The sequence below is a fragment of the Hesperophylax consimilis genome, chromosome 3, assembly GCF_061612785.1.
Source record: "Hesperophylax consimilis isolate HC1 chromosome 3, BYU_Hcon_1.0, whole genome shotgun sequence".
Taxonomy (NCBI): domain Eukaryota; kingdom Metazoa; phylum Arthropoda; class Insecta; order Trichoptera; family Limnephilidae; genus Hesperophylax; species Hesperophylax consimilis.
In genome coordinates, this window is record NC_142838.1 from 21668263 (window position 1) to 21682726 (window position 14464).

Sequence of the window (14464 nt, forward strand, 5' to 3'; positions counted from 1 at the left end):
GAATTCGGGTAGCCAGTTGAAGTCCTCGAAATCGGGATTGGACAAACAAGGGTGCGTGTGTCTGTGTGTGCGTGTGTCTGTGTGTGCGTGTATCAGGGTGTGTATGTGTGTGTGTGTGAGGGTGTGTGTGTGTGTGTGTATATGTTTGTAAATTTAAAAAAAAAAAAAGAAAAAATAGAAACTTCTCTAAAAAAAAAAACCAATCACATTGATCTCTATAGATACATTTAACAAGTTTAAAAAAAACTATATTTTAAACACCACTGTTTTATCCTTACACTATAATACCCACGCTCAGGCTTCGCCTTTGTGGGATTTTTTTGTTACTCTTTCATTCTATATTACTATGTATGTACCTGAATTGTATATGTATCAAAAATTTTGTTAATAAAAAAAAAAAAAAAAAAAAAAATAGCAGCCTGCTCGCTGTCTGGCCTACAAACATAGGGGCCGCTACGGAACCTTATTATCGCTCCCCCATAAACCTCATCATTTGGCAATACTGTCACTTGAATTGCCTCCTCCGTAATAAATGGAATGGTTGCCGAAATTACCACAAGTAAGAAAATGAAGTCATATAATACATGAACATATAATTAAGTCCTGTTCAAAGTAGATCAGAGGAAAACAAAATTATAAATAAAATTCTTGCTTGAACAGACTATACAGGTGTTCGGAGGTAAAGTGCGCTAACTTCAGGAGGTGACTCTACAAGATGGTAAAAGTAAAAAAAATAACGACATTTTTCGATTTTCCAATGTTTATTTTCGCATACAAAAATATTTTTCCATAAATGAGTATTTATTTTCACATACAAAAATATTTTTCAATAGAAGAATATTTATTTTTCCATGCAAACACATCAACTTTTTAACCTTAAAACTACCTGAAAACGTTGGAATATAGAAAATAGTTGCAAACTTTTTTACTTGCAATTTCATGTAGACTCAACACAGTAAAAAAATATCATAAATTTCATTATTTTTATAATTTTTTATTATGTTGTCTTATTAGACGTAAAGTCGAAAGAAAGAAATCCATATTTGGTTTTATTTTGGTTATGATACACACGTACAAACATAAATATATAATATCGGACAGAGGGTAATCCTAACTCAATGGTAAAAGGTAAAGGGCAAGGTGAAGGAATATTTATATCTGAACAAGATATTTAACTTCGTATAAATATTATATAAATATTAAATTTGAAATCTACTGTTAAATAATTATTTTTTTCTACAAGAAAATATACTGGAAGCGTTTGGTAAAGTTATTGTTTTCAAACGGCACCTATTGATTATATTTATGGACTTTTAGTATGTACCGTTTTATCGAAATGTAAATATCACAGGAAAAGTTAAGAATAGACATTTGCCTAACGTAACTACCCGTAAAGAATTTACAGATAAATCATTATTTTTATAGTGTTGCTTTTATAACAATTTTACAAAGTGGTGTGTAGCGCCGGTTTTGATTGCTGCCTATAGTAATTGAAAATGCTACTTTGAAATTTGAATGGCACCATTTCATTTCAGCCACTGAACATGAAGTGAACCCATGAAGTGATTCTTCCATACAATTTCCAAGTCTCATTTCAAGGCGATGTACTACGTAGTAATTTAAAATCATATATTTTTGGTTTGAAAATTTGGTCGCCTAGAAATGTTTCAGATGATTTAATTAAATACTGCGAGTAGAATACATCCTGGCCTCTGAAATAATCGAGTATTTTTTAGATAGATCTTTTTATAAGCACAGAAAAAAATAATGTATAGGCCTATGAAAACTGCTTTAAAGTTCAATATCTCCTACTTACGAACCTATTTTCGGTTATGGTGTTATTGTATAATGTGGCAAATTAAGTTACAAATTTATCGAAAAACATTAAAATATTTGTGCCTGAACATCCAAAAAATAAAATTAAAGGCATTTTGGCCATGTTTTTTTCTTGCATAAATCAAAACAGGTGGTTGGTGTGAAGCGGGAATTTAAGCCTTATCGCCATCTACATAAGGTGTGTTATTGATAGCGGCTCGATTTAAAATATTACACGACGTAGTGCATCGCCTTAAATAAATTATTTATGGTATAATTCGCTTTGAAACAGAAAACCATCGCAACGAGGGTAATTTAGTAATTTATTTTAAAAATCTGTTTTATAGACATATTTTGTAAAATATTTATTTACTGGGTTATTTTTAGCTGCTAAACGTTTCCACAAAAAAATAAATCATCCCACAATAGTCGTTAATTTTATCGACGTATTATAGATTTAGGCACCCACTTCGTGGATTTAGACAATCATCATCGCCTTCAAATTTAATGTTAAAACATGAGCGTCTGCAGTGATGCGGAGTCAACGTTTTTTTCCTCAGCAATATATTTATTTTTATTCAACGATATGAATTTTATGAACGAGATAAATCAAAACACAATCGAAATTGGGTCAAAAGGGGCGTCTTTAAGTGCACATTATCTGCAGGCTCAATGCTCGGCCAATCGCAAATTGTGCACAGTCCAAACCCTTTCTCAACTAGTGTTGCAACTCAATGCATAGAAAATTCGTTCGAAAAAAAAATTCTGTTGTACGTTGGCTTTTCCAAATTCCTTTATACAATATTTACGAAAACGCGCATAAACTTCACATGACAAAGCAAGAATAAGAGTTAATTAATTGAAATTCAAACACTTTTTGAAATACTGGCATAAAGAGCTCCGGGCCAAAAAGGCCCCTTTTTCTTTCATCATGAGTATAAATTGGTTGTTGGAAAATATTTTTTTGCAATGAAACCTGGCTGCAATTAGGGGGCTACACTTTCTGATATTTCACAATCAGAACGAAATAATTTATAGTATATTTTTTGCTCGTTCCAGGGTGATCCATTTTCAGCATTTCCAGCTTAGGAAGCGGGTATGAGTTCGTTTGGTTACTTAGCAGAGGCACCTGGGTTTATGGGTTGAGGTTTGTCCAGGTCTTGGTGGCGGATGAGAAAGACCCTTTGACTTCTCCAGCTGGACCCTCTCCACCGATTGCTTCCACAACAGCGGGAGGGATGAATTCATACGTCCATCACACCTGGTCACAGTGACCCCTTAGATCTCTAATACATGTTTCCTTCCCTCAACTACGCCTCCTTCCTTTTCTTAAAAATAGTCACCACACAGCACACTCAAAGAAAACATAGGCCTTGGAGGAAGTTATTTTCCATAGGGCCTCCTGTGTCGAGTTAAACTAAAAAAGGAAGATGAGCCGTACAACAAGCCTGTTATGGTCCCATTATAGTAGTAGTGTGACCACTGACTATAATAGTCTTTGTGACTATTACACGTGTCGTCATCGATCTAGTATCTTCTATATTTTTCGTTTTTATACAAGACGTCTGAGAAGGATTTTTTGGTCGGTGAAATATGACCACTATATGCTGTGTATGTGATCGCTTTTCTTTCTTCTGCTCTACGAATTAATATTTTTATCTCACAAGGTGACACCTGAATTTTTTTTTATGATTTCCTATTTTATCACAATTTTCTAAGAGAGAGTCCAGTTTGTGCTACAGACGTAAATAATGATTGAACACAGAATGTAATAAACCCTTTTATTAAGGTATTATTAGTTTTTTGCATGGGACAAAATCTCCCCTTTGGCTCTATTTCTTCATTCTGGTTATCTTTTCCAAATTCAGATAAAATGTTAAAATATTGAAATGTCGGTTATGTGATGGTCTCAGTTACAACTGGTTGTTCTTCTGGATCGTTTTGTATCAGTAATGAACTCTTTAAATCTATTTAGACCAAATTAGAAAAGATTGAAATCGATTGAAGATGAACGCAAAAAGATTATGTAAATCCACTACAAGCAAAAACAATTTACACCTGAAATAAAATAATGGTAGTGTAATTTAATTTTAATATCGATATGTTTTTGTAAAAATTAAGTAAATTCGGTAAAAAACATAAAATAATGGTAAAATAAAAAATATCCTCAATAAATCGATAGTAGATGTGCATTTAAAAAATAATGTTCTGGTTTGAAAGGGTTAAATTTAATTGCATTTGAATGGTCATTGACGGCAATGTTCGGATTCATAATATAAAGTCGTTTGCGAAAAAAATAGTTGCAGTTGTAGTGACACGGTGCACGATGCGGTTCCCGGCTTTTCTGGTCCTCTTGGCGGTGGTCGGATCGGCAACAGCTTCCGAGGAGACAACCCCTGTCACCGAAGTCTCCATCGTCATCAAGAATTATACCATTTACGGAGATAATGGTAAGGTAAGTGTCAATTTTTTAAATATTTTTAAGTCTCCGCGTGATTTTTTTAAAAATTTATAGTTATTTCGTCTACTGATAATTCGACAAAAAAATAGTGAGAAGAAACGCAATTTTCCCTTAATTTGCGTAGTATTGGCATTATTTGAAATGTCAACATTCCTTCTTGAACAAATAATAATTTCATTGACCTAGGTCTAATAAAATTTGGTACATACACAGGACATTTATGAAAAATGTTTGTAGGCATCACCAAAAATATTACTATTTAAATATACTAATGCGTCTGCAGCATTTACAAAAACAAGCACATCCATTTTTTTTACACTTCTTTCACCCACACACACACACACAAATCCACACACACACGCAATGGTCTTGATATTTACTACAAAGACGATGTTTGAAGGGACCAACAATCCACTTCAAGGTGGTTTAACCAGGCAGTGCCAATATATGACTTTAATGAAAATTCCCTATTCGTACGCTTTTGGTGCAAATAAATCGATTTCACTACCATCCTATCAAAGCTAGATCCGGATACCACTATGCTATGGAGGTCACCTCTATAAATTTCTAAATTAAAAGACTCTACTTAACTTATTAAATTTGCATATATTCTTTAAAATTGGCGCAGATAAGATAAGTACGCACGTCTACAGACTAAATAACAAATATCCCATAAAGATTACTGCAATTGTTTATTGAACATTTCGATTTATTTATAATATAATCGTTTAACCTTGGCCTTAAGAATAAATAAAGTAGTTATTGGGTCAGCACTCTTTAAAATTTCAACACGTTGTATCTTTTGATTTATTATGTTGTCTCAATCATGCATGCATTAATTGAATATATATTTTTATTTTATCTTACACCACGCTAATTATCACCATTATAAATTGACTGCAAAAAAATGAAAGTTTGATTTTTTAATCCTCTATTGTACAATGCGCAGGTTCAAAGTTCGGTAATTTAAAAAAAAAACAAAAATGTAATTTTTATTGTATTCATTTGGAATAACTTGATGAGTAAAACCTTGTAATATTTAATTATTGAAGACAATATTCGCGATTCCTAAACGAAAATTTGAAAAAGAACAATCAGAATAATTGGAATCGCTAATATTGTCTTCAACAATTAATTATTACAATTTGAGGTTTTATTCGTTATTCCAAAAAAATAAAATATTCATCCTTTACTTGCAGAAAAACTCAATAGATATCGCACATTTAAAAAATATGTATATTTATCTAAAGACATTGTCTAGTCTAGATTGCATTTAGTTTAGGTTGAATCTTGCATAAAGATAGCTGACAATAAAATGTGCAGTGAGAAAAATTGAGACAATGTTGGTAGTTCATATTCGAAGGATGAAACAGTTAAATATGACCGAAGAAGATATCCCATTAGCTCAGTTATTAGAGCAATACCCCGGCAAGGCACGGGTCCTGAGTTCGAGTTCTAGATGTGACCGTCTCTTTTTCTGATTTTCCTGTTTCAAATTTTCGTTTAGGAATCGCTAATATTGTCTTCAGTAACTAAATAATATTTTTAATTGAAACTTTATGATGGAAGGTAGGTCAGAAGCGATACTAAATTCAGAATCGGAAAAACAGTAGCCGTATACTTCCCAACTTCATCAAAATCGTCTCTTTCCCTTTCCCCGTGACATATTTGTTTAGTGTGTGCAATAGTCTCGTTGTGCTGGGGGCTGGGAAATTTTTGTGTAAAGTTATATAAAAAAATATGATTATAATAAAATAAATTATGATTGGCGTTACTTTTACTTTTCAATCATTATATGCTTCGGTGTCCGTGGGTAAAGTGCACTAACTTGGAGGTGATTGATTCTTTGTGATAGTAGTACAAGTAAAAAAATAATAATTTTAGAAATAAAAAGTTTGAGGATAGTTTTCAGATAAAAAATTTTCTTTCGCTAAAAATACTTTTGAATGAAAAAAAAAAGAAAACGGAATTTCAAATAATGTAGAAACATCTTCCAAAGTTAGTGCACTTTACCCTCAGACACCCTGTATAAGATAGCGATAAGTGAATTCATTGGTTTCAATAAAATTCTTATAATTTACGCTTCGAATGAATAAATACAAAATGTATTTTAAAGGGTCACTCTTAGGGTCAGTTGTTTCACAGAATTTGAATAACTCATCACATTTTAAAGTAAATTTTCAAGTTCTGTGAAAGTTCTATTCAAGTTCTGTTATTATATCATTAAAGGTCAGTTATTACACAAAACTTAAATAAAAACAGAATTTTCACTGAATTTGAAAATAAACTTTGTTCAAATTCTGTGAAACAACCCGTCCTTACAATAATGAACTCCATGAACCAAATATACATGTAATGTATAATAAATTAATTAATTAGTTTGCGATCTTGACTAAAAGTTAGGTTAGTTTTGGGGCAGAGCCCACATGTGTATAGTTGGAAAAGAAAATCACAAAAAGATCCCAGAATCTCAATGCCAGAATAGCACGGGCTACCTCCACCGTAATTAGTTGGTACATAGTCAATGGCAAAAGAGAAAGTATAAGAGTGTTAATATGTTTCCTGAGCAGTGTAATTACGACTAATTTATTATGCGTTAACGAAAATTTATTCCTTCTTAATTTAAAAGGTGGCCCAGCGGGTAGCGGGTGGTCATGGAATACCTCTCTTTATAAATGATTAAGCAAGTAATTGCTGCCATTCGTTCCCAAAGGGACGACCTTTTACCTTACAACAATGTCCTTTTGCATTAGATTTATGCTTAAGGGTTGCTGAATGGTTTCACAGCCTTTGGAGCTTACTTTTGTCCATTTAAATGTCCTTTTTCATTTTAAATGTGAATTTAAGAATTGTTAAATTGTAGATTAGCGAATGTGCGGCCTTGGATATTATTTCAACCGAGGTCGAAAGGTTTTTAAAAGGTGAATGTATGGGTCAGAGGGTTTAATACGCACTGTGGTAAATGTAAGAGTTATATAGAAATATTTATAAAATAAATATTGTAATTATAAAATTCATAAAAGTTTTCATCATACCAACATTATTTGTTTTATACTTCTTATTTTTAGAAGGTGTAATTAATTATTTGACGAAAAAAGCATTCTTATCTTTGCATTGTTTTTACAGTTTCTATGGATTGAAAGCAAAGTTTATCTTCCAAGTAGGTAATTAATAAGTTTCTTATCTTTGCGTTGTTTTTAAAGTTTCAATGCATTAGTTTATCTTCCAAGTAGTAAGTACTAAGTATCAATTTCGCGGCGACCCTGTGGCCGAGGGGTAAGGCTCTCGTCGAGTAATCAGAAGGTCGCGAGTTCTATCACGGTGTGCGCAAGTAAATGTTGTTTGATTAATTTGTGTTACTCCACAATGTATTCATAAATAATAGTGGAAGATACTATCAGTATCACCCTTGTGTAAGATCACCATTTAGAAAACGTTGCTTGCAATGAATTAAGCCGTGTTCGGTGACCAGATCTGAATAGCCTGGTACTCCCCCACCTTCCTCTACCCCATCTCCTTCCCTACCACACTAAACTAGCTTATCAAAATTGAGGATACCACAGTCTCATGCGGCACTCAGATTAAAAAAGTAAGTACGTGCATATAAATGTAAAGGACTCCAGTTTTCTTTTAAAATTAAAGATAATGTGGCGATAAGCAAATTACATCGTTAATGGCCACATTATTTTTATTACCAGAGGTCGTTTGAATAGCGTAAAGATGATAATTCTTACAGAAATTGTTTAATTGTTTTATTTGACACAACTTGACCACAAGCTGAAACGGTATGAGAATCGAAGTTTAAGGCCCCGCATTAGAATTTCTATTGATTTATAACATATTAAAAAATATATGTTATTATAATATCTGTTATGTTATTATGATATTCAAGAAGATAACCGTTTTAGACAAGAAATGGTTTCCCCATTTTTCAATAGAAGTATCGCATCTCTATAAAGTGCTCATATAAAAACAAGTTTTTTTCAGTTTCGTAAAATTGTTAAAATGCTATCGTGTCGTTTCACGAAATTTCAAATAATATATTTGTACACTCTCAAAGATAGTCCACTTTACCCAGGGACAACTTATAAAATGTTCAAGTTTTTATAGCGCCATAAGAAAAAAAAAATTGTGTGTCAACAACAGTTATTTAATAAATCAAAACCAAAATTTCTTTTGTAATCATAATATTTGTAAGTAGGTATTTAATAACCTATATTATATGTAACATTTTTTGTACTTCGGATAAGGAATTATTCAATTTGTCCATTGTCAATTTTGTGGCGATTCACTGATTTAATTCGGAAAAAAAAATACTGATCAAATACAAAACGTTATTTTGTTGGTCTTTACATTACAAGAAGGTACAATCTATAGCATTTCTTTCTTAGCTCGCACGGGTTTGGGCTTCCCCGTGGCTAGTTACCTTATTCCTCTCACCCCCCAAATATTATCAAATCTTCGTTAAAATCCCCTTTATTCCAAGCATATTTTTCAAATCTTTTTTCCTACAAGCGCCGTACGCAGCGCCACAAGGCAGCTTAAGTAAACAAATTATAAGCTAAATTTACCTGTGGGCTCAGCTTAAGAATTTAATTAGGCTTAAAACTGTATGTAAAACTCTGGGAGTCGATTGAATGGATCTCAAAGTCGAGACTGTGAACAGAAAACTTCATGATATTCCAGACACCGTGAGGATTTCCATGTTTTAACATTTGTCCAGCAGTATAGGTACAGTTATTGCAACTGTTGCGTTTTTATTACGATAACTTTTCCAGAAATCGTAGAGACCTGAATTTGAAACAACTTAAACATTTTTACAGCCAGGCCGATCGCCATGTACGAGTACTTTCTCTTTGTGACTGCCTGGTAACCAGTGAAATACTCTATCTGACACCTCTTTTCTCTTATCTCATTTAATTATTGTATTATTTAAATTTACCGTATGTACTCGCTTACACACTGCACATGACATTGTCTCTAATACTGTGCAGAAGATTCCTGCTTCCAGCTGCAGCGGAATTTTGTGAATATTATTTGAGTGTGAATGCTTCCTAACACCGTATGCAGGTTCATACGATTCTAAATGGATTATTATTATTATAACTCAAAACCCTTGGCATACATAAATATAGCTGCCAATACAAATGTGCGGTGAGAAAAATGAAGACAATGATGGTAGTTCTTATTCGAAATATGATATAGTTAAAATATGACCGAAGATAGGGTCCCATTGGCTCAGTTGGTAGAGCTGTGCCCTGGTAAGACAAGGGTCGTGGGTTCGAGTCCTAGATGTGACCGTATCTTTTTCTGATTTTTCTGTTTCAAATTTTCGTTTAGGAATCGCTAATATTGTCTTCAATAATTAAATACTTGTAAGAGCCTTTAAGGACTAGCCATCTGTCTATCTGTTACATATACCATCGCGGGAAAGTGGTGGGCCACCTTCAATATACATATAGAGATAGCGATTTGAATAGTTTTTACTGAGACTGCGTAGTTACAATTGTATCTTCATATATTTTGTATGGAAAATATGGTGGGTAATATAATTTTATAAAAAAATATATTTTCGTATCTTTTTCCGATTTCGCTGTTTCGAATTTTCGTTAAGGAATCGCTAATATTGTCTTTAATAATTAAATATTAACATTACTTTAAGAGCATTTAAGGACTAGCCATCTGTTACATATACTATCGCGGGAAAGTGGTGGGTCACCTTTAATATACATATAAAGATAATTTTATAAAAAATATATTTTTGTATCTTTTTCCGATTTTTCTGTTTCAAAATTTCGTTTAGGAATCGCTAATATTGTCTTCAATAATTAAATACTAACATTACTTGTAAGAGCCTATAAGGACTAGCCATCTGTCTATCTGTTACATATACCATCGCGGGAATGTGGTGGGCCACCTTTAATATACATTTAGAGATAGCGATTTGAATAGTTTTTACTGAGACTGCGTAGTTACAATTGTACCTTCATATATTTTGTATGGAAAATATGGTAGGTAATATAATTTTATTAAAAAATATAATCTTTAGAAAAGGTATATTTTTTCACTCATCTCGTCTTTGATAATTTACGTTCAAAATGTACGAAGATACACTGTACCTGCGTCACCTGTCACAAAAATAAAATTATGCCGCCCGACGAAGGTTAAGTAAGGCTGAGCTTTTGAGTGCCTTCTTAATACCTATCCAAATGATTTAAAATTTTCTTAAATATGACATTTTAATATTTTTTATTGAAATTTATTAGTTTGAAATAACGTACCTTGATATAAAAGAGCCACAAACCATTTTTTTTCGTGGGGAAAGAGGGAGATAAGTAATGTCTTATTCCAAAGTATGTTTATTCTTAATGTCAGAGTTACTCAGTTTAGAAAATAAAATTAAATGGTTTTAAATATCAACACTTCTATATTCTAGACACTCAATTGTGAGTGTTTTCAGACTGTCTATTTCTGGTGGTCATCAGCATAACGGTAGGATAGAAGACCAAATGATTCAATTATTCATGCTACTAGAAGAGGTAACTCCCAGATGTCTTTAAGACCTTTCCAATTTACGAATACATTTCTTCCAGCTCCAACATTTTTCCTCTAACCAGTCACCAGAGCATCTCAGTCGCTTTGTGTGCAAGGCTGAGAAAATTTTTATTCTAACAGGAAGTCGTCAATGTTAAGCCTACGCCTTGCTCTCGTAAGGAATTTTCGGTGGGTTCAAATCAAATTAATGGATGATCTGATAGGCCTACATCTACAATAGCCGCTTAATTTTGAAAAAAAATCCAAAGATCCTCCTGCAACGTAAGTTGAAGCACTAATCCATTGACGGCATCCGAAGCAATCTAACAAGTCAGTAAATTTAACAGTGTTTGGTGACTCCGCACGCTCTAGGTGTATATTAATATAGCCAGTTATGAAAATATTGTTCGAAAGTCCTATAATCCGCTCGAGAAAACACGACAGTTCATTATGAGTTTATTTCAGCCACGATGGCAACGTCTAACCAGTCGTCTATACGAAACGGTAAATTATAATAGTACGAAAAGAAAAAGGTATGAGGTTTTTATTCTATTGTCTTCATATTTAAATATTACAATTTGAGGTTTTACTCAATAAAGTTATTCCAAAAAATAAATATTCTCTCTAGACTTGCAGAAAAGTCAATAGATGTCGCACATTAAAAATAAAAAAAATAAGATAGGTTTATCTAAAAAGACGCTGTCTAGATTGCATTTAGTTCGGGTTGAATCTTGCGATCATACATAAAGATAGTTGCCAATAAAAAAAATGTGCGGTGAAAAAATGAAGACAATGTTGGTAGTTCTTATTCGAAGTATGATACAGTTAAGAGTGACCGAGGGGGATAAGATCCCATTAGCTCAGTTGGTAGAGCAGTGTCCCGGAAAGACAGGGGTTCTGGGTTCGAGTCCTAGATGTGACCGTATCCTTTTCTGATTTTTCTGTTTCAGATTTTCGTTTAGAAATCACTAATATTGTCTTCAATATTTAAATATTACAGTTTGAGGTTTTACTAAATAAAGTTATTCCAAAAAATAAATATTATTTCCATTTGCTAATGCCTATACACCTTACAATGACGCTCCTGCATAATAAAAAGCCTTTTCCCTACCTACCTAACAAGATTCAATCCTCTTGAATTCAGGAACGAACTAATAAATTATTCTTTTATACACAAAGTGATGTTCTATGAATTTTTAACGTTTTATTTCTCAGTTAATAAGCTTCTTAATTCTGTTAGATAAATAATATAGGAGTCCCAGGGAGAGGTCGTACTACGTAATCGACGGTCGTCCTCTTCCTTCTCACGAGTCACGTATGAGAACCAAAAAGATAGAAGATACTAAAACGATGACGTACGACCTCTCACCTTCGTAAAATAACCTCTTGTCGTAGTGTAATAAAGGAGAGAAGAATCTTAATATTATAAGTCTTAAGTATTTCAGGTTGAGTCCGGCTTGTAATGGCAGCAGGAGCTGAATTTTTTTTATCAAATTTTTTTATGTTTTATCATTTTTGTCGGGCGGCATAATTTTATTTTTGTGACAGGTGACGCAGGTACAGTGTATCTTCGTACATTTTGAACGTAAATTATCAAAGACGAGATGAGTGAAAAAAATATACCTTTTCTAAAGATGATATATTTTTAAATAAAATTATATTACCTACCATATTTTCCATACAAAATATATGAAGATACAATTGTAACTACGCAGTCTTAGTAAAAACTATTATCGCTATCTCTAAATGTATATTTAAGGTGACCCACCACTTCCCGCGATGGTATATGTAACAGATAGACAGATGGCTAGTCCTTAAAGGTTCTTAAAGTAATGTTTATATTTAATTATTAAAGACAATATTAGCGATTCCTTAACGAAAATTTGAAACAGTAAAATCGGAAAAAGATACGAAAATATATTTTTTAATCCAATTATATTACCTACCACATTTTCCATACAAAATATATGAAGGTACAATTGTAACTACGCAGTCTCAGTAAAAAGCTATTCAAATCCCTATCTCTAAATGTATATTGAAGGTGGCCCACCACTTTCCCGCGATGGTATATGTAACAGATAGACAGATGGCTAGTCTTTAAAGGCTCTTACAAGTAATATTAATATTTAATTATTGAAGACAATATTAGCGATTCCTAAACGAAAATTTGAAACAGAAAAATCATAAAAAGATACGGTCTTATCTAGGACTCGAACCCACGACCCTTGCCTTACCAGGGCACAGCTCTACCAACTGAGCCAATGGGACCCTATCTCCTTCGGTCATATTTTAACTATATCATATTTCGAATAAGAACTACCATCATTGTCTTCATTTTTCTCATGACGCGGGCCTCATAATAAACGCTAAAAAAACTAAGATCTCCACACGCCAGATATAATGAAACGCATTCGCTACATACACAAATATTTGACTACATACATAAAAATTTTGCACAGCCCTGTTGCTGTGGAACCATTGAATTTGTCGAATAATATGTATATCTAATTATGTATGTCTGATTACGTCTAATAGGGATCCAAATGATAATCTAGTCTCCTTCAACGGAAGCAATCTTCCGAACAGGCCTTCCATTGATATGCTTGGTGTAACTATAAGTGACCAGCTCAGGTACGGGGGCTCCATCGAAGCCAGAGTAAAGTTGGCCTCTCAGAAGCTGGGCGTACTGTACAGGGCCCGCAGATACTTTAATAGTACACAACTGCTGACCCTGTACAAATCGTAAGTGCGCCCTACTGTCGAATTTGGCAGCCATCTCCGGTCCGAAGCCCCTAAATACCTGAAAAAACCCTTGACTCTGTGCAAAAACGGGCGGTCCGTTTGATAGATAACCCAATCTTAACAAACGGACTGCAATCTTTATAGCACAGGCGTCAGGCAGGTATGCTGTCCTTGTTCTATCGGTATTACAATGGAAGATGCTCTGAGGAACTAGCGTCATTGATCCCTTCGGCACCGGTGCGTAGTCGGGATACACGCCAAACGCGCGCCCAACATTTGTACACGGTTGACATTTGTCACATGAGAACGGGTCGCTTCTACGATTCGTTCTTAAGTTCAACAGCTCGGCTGTGGAACGAACTGCCGGCCTCTGTGTTTCCTCCCTCCTATAACATGGGACTCTTCAAGACCCATGTTCACTCCTTCCTCTCCACAAAAAGACCCTCCACACAGCATCCCCAAAGATGACATAGGCCCTGAGGGAAATTATTTTCTTCAGGGCCTCCTGTGTGGAGTTAATATAAAAAATAAAATTGAAAAATCTAAGTGTAACTATTGACTGCTACATGAAATGGGATGTACACATTTGTAATGTTTCTGTGGTATTAGTATACTTTTCTGTTGCTCAAGGCTCGTTAGAAGATTGATAACTCTGATGGTTCGTTTACAGATTTATTACGATAAAAGCAATTACAACCGAGCTGTACAATATTAGTTGGTAACGTGTGCTGGCTATACTGCTAAAAATGGAACAGGACTTTCTCAATAATAATCCTAGAGAAGCATATAGGGGAGTAAACTTCTTCAAGAAGGGTTTCAAACCGAATACAACACTATGCAAAGACGCTGATGGATCAATTATATCAGATAAGGAACGAATAAAAACAGTGTGGAAAAACTACTTCTATAAAC

General features: G+C 33.7%; 1 protein-coding gene across 2 annotated transcripts in view; it reads left to right on the top strand.

Annotated features, from left to right (window-relative positions):
* The first annotated feature begins 4107 nt into the window (after nt 1–4107).
* Nucleotides 4108–14464, top strand: part of LOC149425125 (low-density lipoprotein receptor-like) — a 398591-nt gene continuing 388234 nt past the window's right edge. For both annotated transcript variants that reach the window (XM_089649356.1, XM_089649348.1), the window contains exon 1: nt 4108–4265. In XM_089649356.1, the coding sequence (XP_089505482.1) occupies nt 4142–4265 (124 nt within the window). In that variant the 5' untranslated portion in view covers nt 4108–4141. The remainder of the gene's footprint in view (nt 4266–14464) is intronic.